The 21,153-nt window shown below is 47.3% G+C and overlaps 1 protein-coding gene across 2 annotated transcripts in view; it reads left to right on the plus strand.

Annotated features, from left to right (window-relative positions):
- Nucleotides 1–10,310: 10,310 nt before the first annotated feature.
- Nucleotides 10,311–21,153, plus strand: part of HIPK2 (homeodomain interacting protein kinase 2) — a 241,329-nt gene continuing 230,486 nt past the window's right edge. For both annotated transcript variants that reach the window (XM_060245646.1, XM_060245647.1), the window contains exon 1: nt 10,311–10,796. In XM_060245646.1, coding sequence (XP_060101629.1) covers nt 10,778–10,796 — 19 coding nt within the window. In that variant the 5' untranslated portion in view covers nt 10,311–10,777. The remainder of the gene's footprint in view (nt 10,797–21,153) is intronic.

Below are 21,153 nucleotides of genomic sequence, written 5' to 3' on the forward strand. Positions count from 1 at the left end.
TCCGGCTTTGATGCGAACCAAGTATTAGGCCCCTCGAAGGTCGAGCTTGGTGTAGATAGTGGCCCCCTTCACACGGTCGAGGAGCTCCGGAATCAGTGGAAGCGGGTAACGGTTCCGGATGGTAATTTTGTTGAGTGCCCGGTAATCATTGCAGAGCCTCAAGTCCCCGGTTTTCTTCTTTACGAACAGGACGGGCGAGGACAAGGGCGAGGTGGAGGGTCGGATGAACCCTCGGGCCAAGTTCTTCTCCAAGTACTCCCGTAGGGCAGCCAGCTCCGGGTCCGCCATGGGGTAGAGGCGGCCAGCGGGTAGCGGGGCGCCGGGCATTAGGTCAATGGCACAATCATAGGGCCGATGTGGGGGAAGCTGGTCTGCTTCCTTCTCATCGAAGACGTCTGCAAACTCCTGGTAGGGAGCTGGGAGTGTGGTGGCGGCCCCCAGGAGGCTGGTGGGGAGCAGGGAGCTGGGTCGAGCATCAGGAGACACCAGAGCCGGGTCTGGTTGTAGCGTGGAGCATGGCGCAGGGGCACCGGTAAATTGTAGTTCTCGTTGCACCCAGTCCACGTGAGGGTTGTGGGCCTGGAGCCAGGACAGGCCTAGGATGACGGGGAAGCGTGGCATGCGGGAAAGGTCAAAGGTTTGTTCCCCTTGGTGTTGCTGGACCCATAGGGCGAGTGGTTGGGTTTCGTGGCGGACGGGCCCAGAGCGCAGCAGGCGACCGTCCACAACCTCGACCAGGGTAGGGGTCTTCTTTTCCCGGATGGGGATGCCATGTTCCTTGGCGAAGAGGTGGTCCATGTAGCAGCAGGCGGCCCCTGAGTCCAACATGGCGTGCACGAAGATCCACCGGCCGTCAGGGAGCTGCAGACGAATCGGGACCAGGAACGGGGTAGGTGGGGGGTCGACGGAGCTGGAGGCCCTCAAGAAATGCCCCAGGTCAGGGGCTCCAACTAGACCTGGGGCTGGCCTTTTACCGGGCCAGCGGAGCTTGCAGGGCGCTGTGCTTTGGCTGGACTGGTACTTGCAAAGTGTCCAGCTCCGCCACAATACAGGCACAGGTTGTGGGCGCGCCGACGGGTCTTCTCCTCGGGAGTCAGGCGAGGGCGAGCGACGCCCAGCCGCATGGGTTCCGCAGCGGGGGGGAGAGCCGGAGAACCTGGCGGTGGAGCAGCTGTGGGGACCCTTGCTGGGGCGTGGCCTCCTTTCTGCTTCTGGCGGCGGCTCTGTAGCCGCCCATCAATGCGCATGCACAGCCGGATCAGGTCTTGTAGGGCGGCTGGTCGGTCGCTGCGGGCCAGTTCGTCCAGGATGGCATCAGAGAGCCCCTCCGTTTACTGGTCCACCAGGGCAGCTTCATTCCAGGCCAGGTCCTGAGCCAACAACTGGAATTCGGTGGTGTAGTGGGAGACAGAGTTTTGGCCTTGTTGCAAAGTCCGTATCTTGCGGTTGGCCGTCTCAGCTCGCACGGGGTTGGCATAGGCAGCCGTGAAATGTGCCTTGAAGCGGGGGTAATCTGCTAACAGCGGTGAAGATTCCAGCAGTAGGGGAGTGGCCCATTTGGCCGCTTGCCCTTTAAGCAGGCTTAAAACAAAACAGACCTTGGTCTTGTCTGTAGGGAAGTCGCCCTGCCTTATCTCCATGTATAGTTCACATTGAGCAAGGAAGGCAGGGAACGCTTCCAGGCTTCCTTCAAACTTGTCAGGGACACTCACCGGGCAGCGGGCGCGAGGCGCGGCTGCAGCAGCCAGAGCTGTAGCATTGGAAGCAGTCTGCTGCTGGAGTGTAATTACAGCCTGCGTCAGCTGTTGCACTTGGTCGAGAAGCCCCGACAGGGGGTCCACGCCTCCTGCCGCTTGGTCAGTCATGGGGGAGCCGGGTGAGTTATATGGGTGCTGGCAAGCTGTCAAAGCCCAGGTTGCAGATAAGGAACGACGGCTGCCAACGTCCGGCAGCTGGCCAGAACTCTGTCAGCCGGCTGGGGAGGAGCGCAGGGGTGGTCGTTAAAACAGTCCAATTATTTCAACACCGTAAATCAGTCCGGCCGAAGGAGAAGACAGAAAGCTTGGTCACAGGAATGCAGGGGGTCGGAAGCCAGAGAAAACAACGCCAATTACCTAGGTCAGTCCACAAAACAAAGTCAGAGTCCAGAAGTTCAAGTCCAAGGTTCAGGCCGGGTCAGGCGTTACACGGGTTCTCGCAGCAAGCAAGAGGGTGCAGAGCGTAGTCACGTCCCAGGAGGGTCATTCGTTGCCAGCACAGTTTGCCTTGAGGTCAGGGTTACAGATATACTGTGCTGGCTTGTTAACTTGTTAGTACTCCGGGCTGAGATCTCTCCTCCCACACATGCGTGCATCTCTCCGTCTGTTTCTGAACTCCTGTCGCCTCCTCTCACGTAGCCGGCTTACAGGAGGTGGTGATTCAGGAGGGGATGCACTAGGGCCTGGTGTGGCCTGATCAGTTTCAGGTGGCTCCTGCTCTGAGTTAGCAAGGGCGGGGGCTGAGCTAGGGCCCGGTGTGGCCTGATCAGTTTCAGGTGGCTCCTGCTCTGAGTTAGCAAGGGCTGGGTCTGGGGCAGGCACGACAGCGTGTACCTCTAGATCTCTGGCAGGACCTGCAAACAGGTCCGGTTTTAAAATGTGTGTGTTCCTTTAAATCGGAGCAGGAAGCAGAAAGTACTTCATGGGGAAGGGTTAGCAACAGCAGACCTGGTCAGAGTAGCCCCTCCATTTGTTTTGCTTTCCTTTCAGACAAGTGAGTGTATGTGTAAAAGAGCAGTGTAGCCCCTGTACTTTCCAGACCTCGTTGTAGAGGAACCAGAGACAGTTAAGCGTGTGTGAGTCAGAGAGAAAAAGCAGGGGGAGGGGAGGGAACTCTATTATTTCCTACGGAGACTTATTCTCATACGAAATAATGGAGAATTGATCCATGGGTATCTGGGGCTCTGGGGGGGTGTTTTTTGAGGTAGACGCACCATATTTGCAGCATAGCATCCAATACCTCTCCCAAAAATACCCCCCAAGTTTCAAAAAGATTGGACCAGGGGGTCCAATTCTATGAATCCCAAAAGAAGGTGCCCCTATCCTTCATTATTTCCTATGGAAGGAAGGGATTTAAAAGATGTGCGATCCCTTTAAATGTGATGGCCATAACTCCCTTGAAGTTCAATTATACTTGTCACACCCTTGCTCCTGGCTCTGCCCCCAAATTCTCTTGGCTCAACCCCCAGAGTCCCCAGATATTTCTTGAACTGGACTTGGCAACCCTACCACTTGCAACATCAGTGACATCACTATGTCACTTCCAGGTAGTGTTTCTGGTGATTCCATTTGTCACTTTTGGATTGTATCTGGAAATGACATAGCAGCTCAGAGGCTGACAGCATTTTTTTCCTTTAATTTTCTCCCAATGCCACTCTAAGTAGCAGCAGGCAAGGGAGAAGATCAGCGGGAGGCCTGGAAACCCTAATTGTAGTAGTTCTATAGGAGGGGTTACCATATTTTGGAAAACAAAAAAGAGGAAATATTTCCTGTCTGACTACTTCAAACAAGTGATCCCTATGTCAAGTCTCATTTTAGAAACCCCTACTATTTAAGCTGTGACAATTGCTACTAACTAGAAATATTCCTAACCTTCTAACCCCAAAAGAGGACATTTTCATCAGTTTTTTTAAAAAAGCCCAAAGGAGAACAAACACAAAAGAGAGAACCTTTAAAAAGAAGACATGTGGTAACCCATCTATGGGAGTAATTATTTTTATTTATGTATGTATTTATGTTAGTAAATTTATATTCTACCGTACCCTACAAATGGGCTCAGGGTGAATTACAACATACAACATAAGACAGTAAAAATCAATAAAAACAAGGTATTAAAACAAGTAGAAACCTCCTGGTTCAGTGCAGGTTATAAGGTCGGAATGGGGCTTTTTTTGTAGAAAAGGCCCAGCAGGAACTCATTTGCATATTAGGGCACACTTCCTGACATCGCCATTGTTTCCAGAACTCATTTGCATATTAGACACACCTCCTGATGCCAAGTTGGCTGGAACTGTGTTCCTGAGTGTTCCTGATAAAAAACCCTGAAAAATCCTGGTCGGACCAATTTCCAGCTAGGGTTGCTAATTCAAGAAATATCTGGGGATTTTGGGGGCAGAGCCAGGAGACTTTGGGGGTAGAACCAGGAGACATTGGGGGGGGGGGTGAGGAGCCAAGAGCAAAGTTGTGCAAGCATAACTGAACTCCAAGAGGAGTTCTGGCCATCACATTTAAAGGGACTGCACACCTTTTAAATGCCTTCCCTCCATTGGAAATAATGAAGGATAGGGACACCTTTTAGTGCTCATAGAATTGGACCCCTTGGTCCAATCCTTTTGAAACTTGTAGGGGCATTAGATGCTATGCTGCAAATATGCCTCTACCCAAAAAAACAGCCTTGCCAGAGCCCCAGATACCCATGGATCAATTCTCCATTATACCCTATGGGAATCAGTCTCCATAGGGAATAATGGAGTGCCCAGCAGACATTCCCCCCCTTGCTTTCTGATGACTCAGAAGTGGGGGGAGGACATCCAAACCAGAGGATTCCCTGCCCTCACCTGGGGATTAGAAACTAACAAAACAATGTGAATACTATATTTCCAATAATTATATTATAATCACTCAATACATCATTTAATCATTATTCTTGTTCATGTCATATAACTTTTCAGTTCAGCTCATAGTCCAAAATTCATAAATCAACTCAAAAGGGAAATCCAATCCTGAATGCTTGAAGTAGGAAGGTACTGTCTCCTGCTGTATTTTCAACTTTCAGATGCAGGTGGTACTGTGAAGACGTGTAATGTTCCTTTAAGGCAGCAGTCTGCTATCTGACCATTGCGGCGACATGATTCTGGCTATTCTTGTGTTTCATTTGCCACTTCCACTGGCTGCAATGATTACTAGGAACCCGTGCTAAGCCAACCACTCTCAAATGCTCTCACAATTGAACAAATAGGTTCTCCAAACCTGGGGATTGGCAACCCTATTTCCAGCTGGCCACTAATTAATTATGTCATATTTCAAGTAAGCCTTTTCGAGGGAGGCCAATTTAGTGTAGTTTGGTTTAATGTGGATGCTAGGTGGGGCATGGAGATCTCCCCCTTTTAAAACTGATCTCCAGCTGGCAGAGATCAGCTCTACTGGAGAAAATGGCTGCTTTGAAGGGTGAATTCTATGGTACTGTACCATGCTGAGGCCCCTTCCCAAGCCCTCTCCCAAGCTCCACCCCCAAAATCTCCAGGTATTTTCCAACACAGACCCAGCAAGCCTTGGTCAAAGGCTTGGTGGAACGGCTCCATTTTGCAGGCCCTGCAAAAAGGTAGCAAATCTGGCAGGGCCTTAATCTCCAATGGGAGCATGTTCCACCAGACTGGAGCCAGGGCAGAAGGCCAGAAGGACAATCTTCGGCTGGGGACAACCAGGAGATGTTGGTTTTCTGAGCATAAAGCTCGTCAGGGCAAATACAGGGAGAGGCGGTCCCTTTGAAAGGATCAGGGTCCTGAGTTTCCTTCTTATTGTTCCAACAAGTGGCTTTCAATGTTAACTGTCATTGTAACTGAAGACGTGTGCATGCACATGGAAGCTTATACCTTGACTAAAACTGTGCTGGTCTTAAAGCTACCACTGGACTCCAGCTTTGTTCTGCTGCTTCACACCTACAGAGCTACCCACCTGAATCTATGTTAGCCCTTACTGCAGTTCTCTATGCACTTGTTTCCAGGATCTACCAGGTGTCTGAGGTATGAGTTAAACATAAAATACTGGGCACCTAGACAAAATGCTCACCTTCCAGTTATCATATAAATGAAAAGTTATGGGATTAATAAAAAGCCTAGACATATAAGTCAGACAGTCGTAATGATTGTAGTGTGTAGTCATAGGGCAGGACACAATGATCCGAGACAAACCTGGCTTCCATTTAGAACTCATGAATGCAGCAATAACATTTCTTGTCTGGCTTTAAATGTGTTTGGGTTGCTGATTCTGTAGAATGCTTTTTATTGGTATTTGTAAATTGCATTTGGTCGCCTCACAGTATTTTTGGAGACCACTTTGAGAGCCTCTTGGGGTGGTGGGATGGAAAGGTGTTAATTAAGGGAGGGGGAACCAAAAGAGCAAATGCTCAGGGCTTCAGCTGCCCTTTAATTTCATTTCATTGCATTGGGTAAAATGAATTCAGACACATGAACAGGAGCATTAAGAGCATTTGGGTGAGCATTCTCTCCAAAAGAAGTAGCGTCCCCAGCAGTGCACAGCATAATGGGCTTTTGCAGGGGATCACTGCAGCAAATGCACAACTGTGGTGGAATCCAAGCTTCTATCCTCAAGGGAGGTGCTTCCTTTTCAAGGACAGATTGCATCTTCCCAGTTAAAGGATATGGCTGGGGAAATGCGATCCCCCCAATTAGCAGGTTCCTTGCAGTCTGGAGCACTGTCCACAGTAAGGAGGCCCAGCTCTTCTTGACTAGGATCAGGACTTTTTCTGTCCTGGCCCCAATTTGGTGGAACTTTCTGCCAGATGACACATCCAGGCCCTGCAGAACCCTGCAATTTCGCAGGGCCTGTAAGGCAGAGATGTTCCACCAGGCTTTTGATTAAGGACAGCAGTGGTTGGCACCCTTCCTTCATTCTTGTCCACCCCCCCTTCAGAAATTTTACTCCCTCCTATATGCTCTGATAGTTCAGAAGAAGAACAGTTTTATTGGCTCAACTTCTTGATATGTCTCACTTGGAATTTTACTGATTTTGTATTGTTTTATCTGTTGTACATTGTCCAGAGCCTAGCCTTGGCTGGGATGTGCAATTAATTTAAGTCCAACTTATGATGATGATGATGATATGATCAGGGCTTTTTTTGTAGCAGGAACTTCTTTCCATATTAGGCCACACACCCCTGATATAGCCAATCCTCCAAGAACTTTCAGGGTTCTTCTTACAGGACTTACTGTAAGCTCCAGGAGGATTGGCTTCATCAGGAGTGTATGGCCTAATATACAAAGGAGTTCCTGCCACAAAAAAGCCCTGATATACAGTTACATGACAAGAACATCATGATCACCTCTTTGAATAGGGCTGTAGTGCCTCTAAAGATGAACAAGCAGGCAACCACCTTCCTCCGTGATGTCCCCCTCATGCTGTCCCTGAAAAGGAGGGGTGTGCTGGGAGCTGAAGCAGACCAGCATTCCAGCCAGTTCCTCACCCCACACTCTCCATCCTGGTAACCTGTCTCTAAACTTTACCTTGAACCCACCTGAAGCTGCCTTGTATTGAATCATCCCATCAAGGTCAGTACTGTCTGCTCAGACTAGCAGCAGCTCTCCAGGGTCTCAGGCTGAGGTCCATCACATCACTTGTGACCGCCTGATCCTTTTGATTTGGAGATGTCAAGGATTAAACTTGGGACCCTTTGCATGCAAAGCAGAGGCTCTTCCAGTTTAAATATTCCCTCAGTCTATGGGGGTAATAATCCTGGCCTACTTTACAGGGTTGTTGTAAGGCTCACAGAAACTGGATGTCAGTTACAATGTGAATTTTATCTTTATTGCTGTGTTAAGGTCTGCTTCTGGCCTGGGGACTGTTTTATGGTTTGGGGGGGAAATGCTCAGTAGCTCTTTTATGTCATTTTAATACTCTGGAGAGGTGCCGTATAAATTCCCTAAATAAATACTAATAATCAATATTTGTTTGTGTGATGAAATTCTTAGCGGAGTTTCATATTTTTAAGTCCATGTAAATCAATGCACAGCTTTAGGATTGCACTGCTTGAATGTTTCAAACACTTTTGTATCTTCTGTATACAGTTTGGGGACAGCATAACCTTCAGGACCACCTCTTCCCATAGAAGAAGATATTGGATTTACATCCTGCCCTTCACTCCGAATCTCAGAGCAGCTCACAATCTCCTTTATCTTCCTCCCCCACAACAAACACCCTGTGAGGTTGATGGGGCTGAGAGGACTCTCACTGCAGCTGCTCTTTCAAGGACAATCTCTGCCAGATCTATGGCTAACCCAAGGCCATTCCAACAGGTGCAAGTGGAGGAGTGGGGAATCAAACCTGGTTCTCCCAGATAAGAGTCCGCACACTTAACCACTAAACCAAACTGGCTCTCATAGGAATCCACCTGTTGACTCCAGGCATCTTTGGATGCCCTCCTTTGGCTGCCCCTGCTGTCTGAGGGTAGATGGGCAGCTACCCAAAAAAGGCCCTTCTCAGTTATGGAACCAAAACATTGGAATTCCCTCCCAAGGAAGATTTGTCTGTTGCCCTCTATCATCTTCTACCAGTAGGTGAAGACTTTTTTTGTTTTATTTACCCCCAGTAAACTCTTCTTGCCCCTCCTCCCTAGTTATACAGTGTCTAAATATATCTATTTGTTTTTATTGTATTGTTAAATATTTCTATATGCATTTTCAATGCTGAGGAGGAAGAGAAGAAGAGTTGGATTTAAACCCCATCTTTCACTTGGAGTCTCAGAGCTGTTTACTTTTCTCTCCCCATAACAGACACCCTGTAAGGTAGGTGGGACTGAGAAAACTGCTCTTGAGGGAATACCTTTGAGAGAACTGTGACTGACCCAAGGTCACAGCAGCTGGCTTTGTATGGAGGAGTGGGGAATCAAATCTGGTTCTTCCAGATTAGAGCCTGCCGCTCTTAACCACTACGCCAAACTGGCATTAACATTTTAATGCCTTGATGTTCACCACCTCGGGGACCCTATTTCGGTGGAAAGTCAGCATAGAACGTTTTAAAATTAATAAATCTGCCATTTCTACTTTGTTTTGTATCTAAAGAAGTGAGCTTTTGATTCCTGAATGCTTACAGCTTGGGAAATTGTGTTGGTCTTTTAGGTGCTATTGGACTTGGAATGCTGTCCAACTACTGCAGATTAACAGGGTTACTTATCTGATTCTGCTTTCAACACTGTTAATTGTTAGAAAAAGCTATTACTGTTACTACAGTGTATCAAACAGAATTTATACCGTCAATGGTTTATTCATCTGGAAGGGTGTAAAAAACAAAAAAAGAAAAAAAATACCTTCAGTGCTATTCCGCAGATATCTGTTGTTGTGCATATGAAACTGTTGTGTTCCGAGGGTCCCAGACAAGATCACCCTGGGAAGGGAAGCTTGACAGGTGGATCTAAGGCCAGTTGTTTGTACACTGTGAAGCTGTTATCCTGCGGTAGGAGAGCTCTGCGAGATGGGAAGTCTTCTAGGAAGCGAAAGTGAGAGGAAGGTTTTCCCAAGATCCCTCTGGGAATGTCCTGAAGACAACCTATGAGAAAAGAGCTGGCAGTGCCAAGGCAGAGACTGAGCAAAAGGGATGGAGGGCTTGAAATGAACACAGGAGGGGGCTCTCTGGCTGTCATTCTCAATACATAAACACTCCTTTGATGTGGCTCTTTTTGGAAGGGGGGGAATCCTGAAAGCAGCAGTGTTTATCTCACAATGCATCCCGTAAATACACACAGTGCTTATAGCAAAGTACAGTTTTAAATATATAAAAATTAAGTATATTTATATCTATCTATCGATCTATCTATCTAAACCATACTTATTATACAGTTATGTAAAGTATTACATTTTATATGCATTAATATAAAATATAATATATATTATATATAAGTATATGTTAAATATATTATATATACATATTTACATACACATACATACATAAGCAAGCTTAATGTTGTGAAACAAGACTAAAATGCAGAAAAGGAATGGAAGAATTAAAAAAAAAGTAATAGTTTTTTTATTTTTTTTTTCTGGAAAAATATATGATTTTTACTGCTAGGGGAAAATCATATCCAGCTACCTGAAATATCTACCGAGCAGCCAATTCTGCAATACGGTATCCAGCAAACCAGTTCCTAATAGCCAGTCCTATTCATTCATCAATCTAGAAATAATCTCTCTCTCTCTCTCCCCACCCCCCTCGTTTTTCACTTAAACAGTCCCCGGAATCTGCTTCACCAACTTCTGTTTACTATTTCCCACCCACCGCCTTCTCCTCCTTCTGCTGCGGCTGATTGAAATGTGTCCTCCAAACAAGATTTCCCATAATCTCGGCAGTGGGTTTGCCTCTCTCTCCCCCTCCCCCTTGCGTTTTTTTCCCCTGGGAAACTGCGATCCATGCCATCGGCATTTGATTATTTGCAAACTCCCTGTGCTTCCCCCCCCCCGTCTCTCCCTCCCTCCGTCCCTCCTCTTCCCCCTCCCCTTCTCCTTTCTCTCCTCCCCTCTCTGTGTCTCCGGCTCTCAGTCTCTCGCTTCCTCTCGCCTCCTAATGCAACTTTTGCAGAAAGCCCCAACACTGAGACAGACAGACATGTTGAGCTGAGAGCTTCGGGGGATCGCTCGAGTCCCCCCTTCCCCGCCCCCCAAAACCCCAAGTCCGGGGGGACCTCCGGCCACCCACACCCCCCTCCCCACTTGACCTGTCCACTGTGCGTCGGCTGCCCCCCCCCTTTCCTCCCCCCCTCCCGTTTTCGGCTTCTCGCTCCCTTCGGGGCTGCTGGGGTTTTGTGCTGCATGGAGGGCTCGCTCGGTGGGTCTTCCCCCCCCCGCCTCCCCCCTCGGTGAATTGAAGCAGTGATGCAGGAGGCTGCTGGCCGCTTCGGCTGTACGGAGAGACACAGGCTCAAGATGGCAGATTTCTATTGAGTTTAAAGGGGGGGACCTGAATCCTGCTTCATTTTTCCTTCGTTGCCATGAATAACAGACATTCTTGCACCGATGGCCCCCATGTACGAAGGTAAGGCGGCTTTTCTTGCCTCTCTATTTCTCTTGCTGCTTAGAAATCCAACCGACCCCCAGGATTTTTATAAAAAGGAGGGGGGGATTGATGACCATCGATCTGGCACCCCCTCGCCTTATCGCTACAGGAGTTCGCAGGGAATGTGTGCTTGCAGAAGAAGGGGGTGTGTGTGTGTCTGTAGTGTGTGTGTGTGTCAATTTCCCGGCGCCGCTTTTGTGCCTTCCCAAAGAAAATTCAGAGAATTGCTTTTTTTTTCCTCCCAAAGAGAAGGTTTGTGGCTGCTGCTTCTCCGTCCCCCCCCCTCCGCACTCCCCGCCCCCTTTTTTCAGATTGTCTTGGAAGAAATATTTCTCTCCCCGGATCGTCGAGGGTGCCCGTCGGTGGCCACCCAGGGGCTTTCGGACCAGTCTGCCGGCTGGAAGTGGCCAAGTCTGGGCTGCAGTTTGAACAATGAAATTGACAAGGCTTTTTGCCCCTGCTGCAGTCCGAGCCGGCAGCGCATCCGTGCTGGCCGTGCGGAACCTCCTCGGACGCAAACGCAGCGCCCGGAGCCCCAACAGTTCCTTCCAGCGGTACTCGGGTCTTTGAACGCCCCCCTCCGCCTCGGCAACTAGTCCATTATCCCCCCCCCCCCCCCGCACTGCTGATGCCCTGTAATTGGAATAGTCTTCGAAGGGGGGGGGGCGGGAATCTCTCTACAGGTATAGGATGTGTCCCCTCCGTGCGCCTGAACGTCAAGGGAGATTCCCCCCCCCCCATTTTATTTCTGTTGAGTGGCTTTTTTAACAGCAGCCGGTTTGTCCTTTCAGTTTCATGCTAAAACAAGCCGGGGTGGAGGGTGGGACGGAGGTGACAGCGAAGCGCACGAAGTTGGTTTTTCAGGTTTTCAATTGGAATCTAGCGAGAGAGGATTCCTGTCTGGCGCTCTCTTGATTATTATTATTTTAATGCAATCAATCAGTCAATCAATCCATCCATCGGGTTGCGTTTCAGTGGTTTTGCGCGTGTGGCGTCTTCGTCCCGAGTTGGCGTTGATTAAAGAGCGTTACATAAATTTGCACAAGGAGATTTTTTTTTTAAGCCATTCTGGTTGAGGGTTGTTTGTTTGTTCAAATCCACGAATTGCCTCGTCTGAGCCTTTTTATAGCAAAGCCGGGAAAGGGTTCCGTGTGACCATGCCTAGGCGAAGCTGTCGTGTGTGGGAGCGAGACTTTCCCTCGTACGAGGAGGAATTGGAGGAGGGCGATCAAACTTAGCCTTAGTTGAGAAGATCTGGGTGTTTTTTTGTTTTGCTTTTTAAGCTCGAACCGGTTTCCCTCGCTGCTATAAAGTTCCCGATCCCCGGGGTCGATTTTTAGTAAATGCGCGGAGTGGGAAATACTGATGCTCTTACAGAAGAAACAAATGCGGCGCTTCCTCGGCTGACGCGGTTGTTGCGCTTTCGCGAAAAGAAATAGATTTCTTTTTTCCAGGGTTTTCTTTTTTTCATTCTAGGAGGAACCTTGCAGGTCAAAAAGATATATATTAGGAATAGAAAGAGAAAACGGCGCTCAGAATTAACACTAGGGTCCGGCAGCGGAAGGGGGGGGGAGAGGAGCCCGCTGTGGCTGCCAAAGGCAGCCAGCAAGGAGTTATATTTGTATTATTAAAAACTGTGTTTGTAAAAAGAGGCCACGGTCTGCGGAGACTGAAACAGCCAGGCGTGTTTAAAGGAGCTTTCTCTTTAAACGCCTCCCTCAAGCGCCCTCTGCTGGTCGATTGAGTGGCAGCGGCGTCTATTCTGGGAAAAGAACTATTCTAGGAAAGTGGGTGGAAATGCCTTTGCAGTTTTAATAAATACTTCTGGCTAGGGGCTGGGAATACCTTTTTATTTTTATTATTTTAAATTAAGTGTTTTAGATAATGATTTGGATAATGTAGATGATGGCTTAGTAAAGGAGATTCCATGCAAGAAGAAGCCCTCACCCCACTGAGACTGAGAACTGCAGGCTGAGTGATATATCTTTCTCCTGTTTCTGTGGGCCTTATCGTCATAGGGACAATTGTAAGCTAATTTTAGCTCAGGTGTGGTAGTTTCCCCTTTTCAGTGCAAGGGAATCCAGGCCTGTTCCATCATACAAAACTATGCACAGACCATGGTCCTGATCCAGAGAAAGACAGGCCCAGTTCCCAGACAGTCATGTTGCTGGCTACTTGAGGAATGAAATGCCAAAGGGATAGCGTGTGTGTGTGAATTGGAGACAAGAGTGTTCCTGTCCCCTCAAACAGAATGCTTTCTAGTGATGTTAGGTCATGTACATTCTTCAGTCAAGTTGTTTGGGGCTGATTCACACATACATGTGTCTCCCTTGATTTCCATAACAGGCAACAGAATGTGTGAACAGCCCCAGTGGCTCTTACTTTACTGAATGCTTACTTTATTCTGTTGCTTTAGGCCAACACGGCTACCCACCGGGATCTGCCCCAATGAGAAGCACTGAGATGATGTAAGGGGATAAAAAAGCTGGGCCTGTTTTGGTCCATGTACAGCGCAATCCTAAACAGAATTACTTTACTTTATTGACTTTAATGGACTTAGATGAGTATAAACACTGCTTAGAGTTGCACTGTTACAAACCTGGGTCATCTTTTGATATTGCAGCCACTGCGGGATCAACATGCATGTATGAACAAGTCATACTGCAGTAGACAGGGAGAAGTACAGATAATGTGTGAACCATCCTTTTGTGACTCTTAAATCATGTTGAGATTGCTGACACAGGTTAAGCGTAACTAACCCACAGCACAGTAGAGAGGCTTAGACTGGAGTAACTCTGTACAGAATACCACCCTTCATTTATTCTGTTAGTTTCAAGGGGATGTAGGCATGACTAACCTTCATTGAATTTGGGCCCACGAACAAAGTCTTGATCCTGCTCTATCATTTCCTCCCTGCTTTATTCCTAGACTGCCTTCTTCCCCAAGGATGTTTGCCATTTCCCTACCTTTTCTCTCCCACAAAGCTGATCTGCCTACTGTGTTAAGCATTGTAGTTCTTTACCAAGAGGATCAGTCAGGATCATGTCAAGATAATTTAGGTAATTTAGGACCTGCAAGCCTCCAGCAAGTAGGCATGTAACTTACAGCTTCATGGGCTAGGGGTCAAAGATCTATTCTCTTCTGTTGCCAGCTGAAGGCTCTTAGGGGGTGGGAATGACCATTCTGTGCCTGATCCCTTGGAGACCTGCTACCAATCAGAGCAGACCATACTGAGCTAGGTGGGCCAATGGGCCAATGTCACATTGTAAACAGTGGTGGCATAGGTTCACCTTCTGTGCTGCTGTTCAGTGGGAAAGAGTGAACAGACCCACAGTTTAGCCCTTATGTTATTTACTTCCTCCATTTATGCCCCATTTTTATATCCGGCGCAGACCCAAAGCCATTTACACCATTCTCCTCTCCTCTGTTTTATCATCACACAACAGCCCTGTGAGGTAGGTTAGGCTGTGAGTAAGTGGCTGGCCCAAGGTCACCGAGGAAGCTTCCATGGTAGAGTAGGGATTCAAACCTGAGTCACTCAGGTTTTAGGCTGGCACTCTACACTCTACCACTCAGTGGTGCTTCTCATTGTGATTGTTCATTATCCCCAAACAGCATATCCATCTCAAGAAATATTCTTTTTAGGAAATCACATGCTAGACAGGAGGCTCATGGCAGATAGGAGGCTCATGGCTTCATTTTACACATTACAGAGCAGCAAACTTGGGTTTGCTACCATGAATTCACTCAGCCTGATCTTGGCTTCTGGCTGCCCATGGTATGAAAGAAGGGGGTTTAGATCACATGTGTCTCATTCATAGGCTGCTTACAGACGGGCAGTTTGAGGCGACCCAGAGTTTCCCTGAACATATGAATCCATAGGATTGCATGGATGGTGGTGAAACATTGCTCCGTTGTTAGCTGTGATTACTTGATGGCTAGGTTCTCGCAAACATCCTTGCAGGGGAACATACTTTGGTTGAGCTCTCAGAATTACATACAAGGTGTAAGCCTGCTTGGATCACGTGGATGTTCCCTGTAAAGTTCATGGTGCACACAGCACCCTGTTGGTCAGCTTTGTGCCTGCACACTAGCTGCGTGGTCACTGCAGCTTCTGGCAGCTTTTGTCCAGTTCAGGAACTAAAGTCTCGTTTCTCAAAGAATTATTATCCCCCAGAATCACACTCATTTGGTTCATCCTTTTAACCAGAGGTCGTTTTGTAAAAAAAATAGGTGGTAGAGCTCATTAGTATAACTCATTAGCTTATGCCATCCCCCCCCCCCCCATGCAAGACAGGAGAGTCCCGGGCAAGTGAGGCCTGCTTGGGCTGCCTAGAGATTCAGCCAGCCCAAGCAGGCCTCTCTCACCTGGGGCTCTCCCGGGATGCCCCCTTCCCCCATTCAAAAGGTCGGCAAGCCACCCTCCACCCAAAATCACATAAGTGGAGAAAGAGTGGCAGAGTGGCATGGGCTTCTCCAGGGGTTAATGAGGGCTGCTGGGGGTATGGCAAAGTTCCTGGTGGCTGGCTGGCTGCCTGCTCTCCTAATCCAGGGATTGTTATGCAGCTGCACCTACTATTCATTGGATAAGGTAGGTAGGGAGGAAGTGGGGGAACCCTCAGAAAGGTTCAAGAGCTGTGCTCCTGTGAGCTCCTGCTGAATCTGAGGCCTGCTTTTAACCAACTTGTATAAAGCTTGGAAACATTTGTCACTCACCCCCTCTTTGCAGTTGTGTTATCCTTTAAGTGTCTGACTTCGGATAGAACACTTAACTGCGTTCGGTACCTGTGCAGTTAGCAGCATCCCTCTGAGTTCCATGAGCAGGATGTGAACTGCGTCAGTGAATATTCAAGCATAGCTGTTACTGACAATCCCTTTTTCTTCCACACTCAGAAAAATCAGGAGAATGCACATGGTTTGTATAGAATTTCTTTTTCTCCTAAGATTTTGGAAGGTCTTGAGCAATTGACATGCTTTTCATGAAGATCTGGGTGGGTAGCTGTGTTGGTCTGAAGCAGTAGAACAAAGTTAGAGCCCAATGGTACCTTTAAGTATAAAACTTGGTTGGTTTTAAAAGTGCCATTTAGACTCTGTGCTATTTGACATGCTTGATATGTAAGGTAGGCTAGGGTTATTGTCCCCATATTATGGAGAAGGGAGCTGGGAGAGTGTGGCCTATATTTATGGTTGAAATAAGATTTGAACTCAGGATTTTTAGCTTGCATCTTCAACCAATAAGCCACAGGACAGTGAAATGCCCCCCTGTTCCTTGCTCTTCTGCCATATGATCCTCTACTGCATGGAATTTGCCAGACATTCTCCTAATCCAGTAGTTCTCAAGCTGTGGGTCAGGATCCAAAAGTGAGTCGCCGCTCCCCTGCAGATGAGTCATGACAAGGCTTAAACACCTGATCTGAGCTAGGAAATGCTGAGGGGCAGAAAGGAAAAGAGTCATTCTCTCATCCTCTTTTCTGCTTCAGTTTCTCGTCCTTCTTTCCTTATATCTGTATCCTCTTTCATCCCCATAGGCTTGGCTCACTCCTAGCCTCAAGTGATGCAGGAGGTGAATGTAGGGTTGCCAACTCCAGGATGAGAAATTTCTGGAGATTTAAGAAGACTGCATATTTATATCCCACCCTTCTCTTTGAAGCAGAGACTCAGAGCTGCTTGCAATCTCCTATATCTCCCCCCACCACAACATACACCCTGTGAGGTGGGTTGGGCTGAGAGGGCTCTCATAGCAGCTGCCCTTTCAAGGACAACTCTACAATAGCTATGGCTGACCCAAGGCCATTCCAGCAGCTGTAAGTGGGGGAGTGGGGAATCAAACTTGGTTCTCCCAGATAAGAGTCTGCATGCTTAACCACTACACCAAACTGGCTCTCTGGATGGACCTTGAGGAGGGCATGGTTTAAGGTGGAGAGGGATCTCAGCAGTCTATAATGTCACAGAGTCCATCCTCCAAAGCATCTGTTTTCTTTATGGGAACTGACCTCTGTAGTCCAGAGGTCAGTGACAATTCTGAAAGATCTCCAGGCCCGGCTTGGAAGTTGAAGCCAAGGAAATTGATCACTGTGAATTAATAACTAGGACAATAACAATATTCACAATTCATTTGCTATATAAATATTCCAAATCCAGTAGTAATTGATTCACAATACACAAATGTTCCAAATTCACAAATCACAATAGGTTTCAACTTCTTTAAGTGCAGTGTCCTCTTTTCACTCCCTAGAGCAGGGGTGTCAAACTTAAAGTGTAGCATCGTCTTAAAGTGCAGGGGTGTCTTCTTAAAGTGCAGTGTCATCTTTTTTTTTCACTCCCTAGAGCAGGAGTGTCAAACATGCTGACACTCGGCTGACACTCGGCTTGTTTGACTCGGGCTGAATCAGCCCCCCCAAACAAGACTGCTTTCTTCTCCCTCTCTTGTTTCCTTCTGTGTAACAGCTTCCTTTGCCAGGCTTTCTCAATTGTGCAGAAGCTACAGAGCCTTCACATGTTTTTGACTAGCACATAAAAGCATTTTATGTACAAAAACATGCAATGCCCAGCCATTTCATGTTTTCCTCTGGGTATTATGCTTAAAGCATTGATCATGAGATTTCTGTAATGAATATCAATAAATCACAAGTAGGTTTGCAGCTTACAGATATGCACCTGAACAACACCTGAGCAGCATACTTGAGATTGCCGCAACACAGACATTGTCTCCAGATTTTGATGCAATAATTCAGAGCAGTTATTACAAACTGTTAAATAAACAAAATATTGCAAGAGTGTTAATCTTTTAAGCATGTTTTAAGTTTTTTAAAAAAATTAATTGTGTTTGTGTCCTTTATAAAGTTTATATCTCCACTACTTGGCATTACATTTTATGACACACATGGCCCAGCCTGACAAGGTCTCATTTATGTCAGATCTGGCCCTCATAAGAAATGAGTTCAACACCCCTGCCTTAGAGAAGGAAGGAAGGAAGGAAGGAAGGAAGGAAGGAAGAAAGAAAGAAAGAAAGAAAGAAAGAAAGAAAGAAAGAAAGAAAGAAAGAAAGAAAGAAAGAAAGAAAGAAAGAAAGAAAGAAAGAAAGAAAGAAAGAAAGAAAGAAAGAAAGAAAGAAAGAAAGAAAGAAAGAAAGAAAGAAAACTACAGAATGAAAAAAGAGGACATTGCACTTTAAGAACTTGAACCCTATTGTGATTTGTGAATTTGGAACATTTTTGTATCATGAATGAATTACTATTGAATTTTGAATATTTATATGTATATGAAATGAATTGTGAGTAATATTGTTAACATATTGTCCTGGTTATTAATTCATGGTGATCAGTTTCCTTGGCTTTGACTTATTTGATCTCTGTTGTAATGCATCTGGAAGTTGGCAATCCTATGTGATAGATCCATTGCCTCTAGGCTTGTGCTGTTAGCAGCCAGTGGTTCTGCTGTGGTGGGTCTGAAAAGGTAGAGGAAATTCAGATGTGGCTCCCACTTCAAAGGGTTTGAGAACTGACATACTAATCTCTCCAAGTGTCTTTGTAAGTATGTGGGAGAGAAATGGACTAATTTAAAATGACAGCTGAAATCCTCCAAGCGCCATATACTCCTTGCCCTGTTTGGTATATGATCGGAAGCAATGGGCATGATGTCAGACCAAAAACAATATTGCTCCTTCAACTGGGAGGGATGAGTGAAAGCATTGTTTAAATGCCCAAAGTGACGGCTGGAACCAGTGGAAACAATTTTGATCCGCTGTTATAACAGGTTGGCCATTTCTTAAAGGAAGGCATTCCTTCTCAGACTTTTGCATTTTCTTTTGTCAGCTGGTGTTGGAGTTGAGTGAGCTTGCGGGAATAAGCTCATAGGATGTGATATTTTAATTATTATAAGGCTGGCTGGTTCTGAGTTCACTTTCTGTAACAAAACATTTCCCAATCCCATGTTAGCTTCTCCTCAAAGTATCCACTGGTAGATCACAAATGTGTTGGATCAATACCCTTCTCTGCTTATGTAGGAGAACATGTATAGGACAAATATTCTTACTGTAAGATACGAATGTGGTTAATTGGACATGTTAATCATGCAATGATCATTAAAAACTATACAGGAGATATTTCCCCTGTCCCAGCAATGTTCCACTTGTGCACAGTGGGCCAGAGTCTCTTCCATAGAGTTTTTGGTGGTTCCTAAAGCCACCCATTGCCACTTCCGGGTACTACTGGGAAGTGGCATGCCAGCCCAGGGGCTGTCAGTGGTTTTATCTTTATTTTCTTCCCAGTGCCACTCAGAGCAGAGATGGGCAATGGAGACAATCGGCAGGAGGCCTTCTGCCATCACGGCAGGCCTGGCAACTCTACTGCTGTGTTCTGTCCCTATTAACCAGTCAGGCCATGCCAAACAGCCTTGCACTGGCCGAAGACTGATGTGTTGCCTGTAGACAACATGGTGAACTCATAATAACTTGATATGCCACAGGAGTGGTTTGGAGGGCTGGCATTCCACATTGACTAAGAGTATGATCTATGAGCTGGAAGTGGTGTCATTTCCAGGGGGAGTGGATCTCTGGTGCAAGCACAGAAGATCAAAGAAAGTGGGTGCAAATTGTGAAGTCCTTCAGCTGCCTCCAACTTTCTGGGGTGCCCCATGCAAAATTAGAACGGTACCATGTTGTTGGGACTGCTGGGTCCTTGGATGGATTTGGGTGCCTGGCAAATTTTTATTTATTTATTTGATTTATATCCCACCCTCCCCAACAAGGCGGGCTCAGGGCAGCTTACAACATAAAATTCAAAACAATAAGGTTGATAAATATTAAAATACATTGAATAATTTACAACAGTTAAAACAATAAAACAGAAAATGATCTAACAATGCGGTGCTATTCTACAGCCTTCCTTCACAGGTTTTTTTAGGTACCAGTCAGTTATATGCCAACCGGAAGAGGACTGTCTTACAGGGCTTGCGGAGCTGCCCAAGGTTCCACAAGCCCCTCACCTCTTCCGGTAGCTGGTTCCACCAGCAGGGGGCTGTAATTGAAAAGGCCCTATCCCTGGTTGACTTCAGATGGGCCTCCTTTGGCCCGGGGATTACTAGCAGATTTTGGGAACCAGATCTAAGCACTCTCTGGGGAATATGTGGGGAGAGATGGTCCCTAAGGTAGGTAGGTCCTAGGCCATATAGGGCTTTAAAGGTGATAACCATCACCTTGTACTGAACCCGGTAAATTATTGGCAGCCAGTGCAGTCCCTGAAGCCCTGGCTGAATGTGCTCCCACCTGGGAAGCCCTAATAACAGCCGGGCAGCGGCATTCTGCACTAGCTGCAACTTCCGGGTTCGGCACAGGGGCAGCCCCATATGGAGGGCATTACAGTAGTCCAGCCTCGAGGTGACGATTACATGGATCACTGTTGCCAGATCGCCATGCTCCAGGAAAGGGGCCAACTGCCTTGCCCACCTAAGATGAAAGAATGCGGACTTAGCAGTGGCCGCCATCTGGGCCTCCATTGTCAGGGCAGGCTCCAGTAGTACCCCCAAGCTCTTGACCCTGTGCGCCATTGTCAGTGGTGCACTGTCAAAGGCTGTTAGGGGAATTTCTCTTCCCGGTCCACGTCAACCCAAGCAAAGAACCTCTGTCTTCGCTGGATTTAGTTTCAATCTACTCAGCCTAAGCCATCTAGCCACGGCTGGTAACGCCAGGTCCAGATTTTGTGGGACACAGTCAAGCTGGCCGTCCATTAGTAGATAGAGCTGGATGTCATCAGCATACTGGTGACAACCCAACCCATACCTCCGGGCAATCTGGGCAAGGGGGCGCATGTAGATGTTGAACAACATCGGGGAAAGTACCACCCCCTGAGGCACCCCACAATCAAGCGTGTATCTCTGGGACAGTTCACCCCCAATCGCCACCCTTTGTCCCCAACCATCAAGGAAAGTGGAAAGCCATTGCAGAGCCAACGCCTGAATCCCCATGTCGGCGAGGTGGCGAGTCAGCAACCGATGGTCAACCGTATTGAACGCTGCCGATAGGTCTAGCAACATCAGTACCGCTGAGCCGCCTCGGTCCAGGTGCCGCTGAAGGTCATCCACCAGGGTGACCAGCGCTGTCTCCGTCCCATGGCCCGGGCGAAAGCCGGACTGATGGGGATCGAGAACGGAAGTATCCTCCAGAAAGCTCTGTAACTGCAACACCACTGCCTTCTCAATAATTTTACCCAAAAAGGGTAAATTGGAGACCGGCCGGTAATGTGCCAATTTGGCCAGATCTAGCATTGATTTTTTCAGGAGAAGGCGGACCACCACCTCTTTAAGAGGTGCTGGAAAATGCCCTTCCATAAGGGATCTA

Source organism: Heteronotia binoei, chromosome 8 (genome assembly GCF_032191835.1).
Source record: "Heteronotia binoei isolate CCM8104 ecotype False Entrance Well chromosome 8, APGP_CSIRO_Hbin_v1, whole genome shotgun sequence".
Lineage (NCBI taxonomy): Eukaryota > Metazoa > Chordata > Lepidosauria > Squamata > Gekkonidae > Heteronotia > Heteronotia binoei.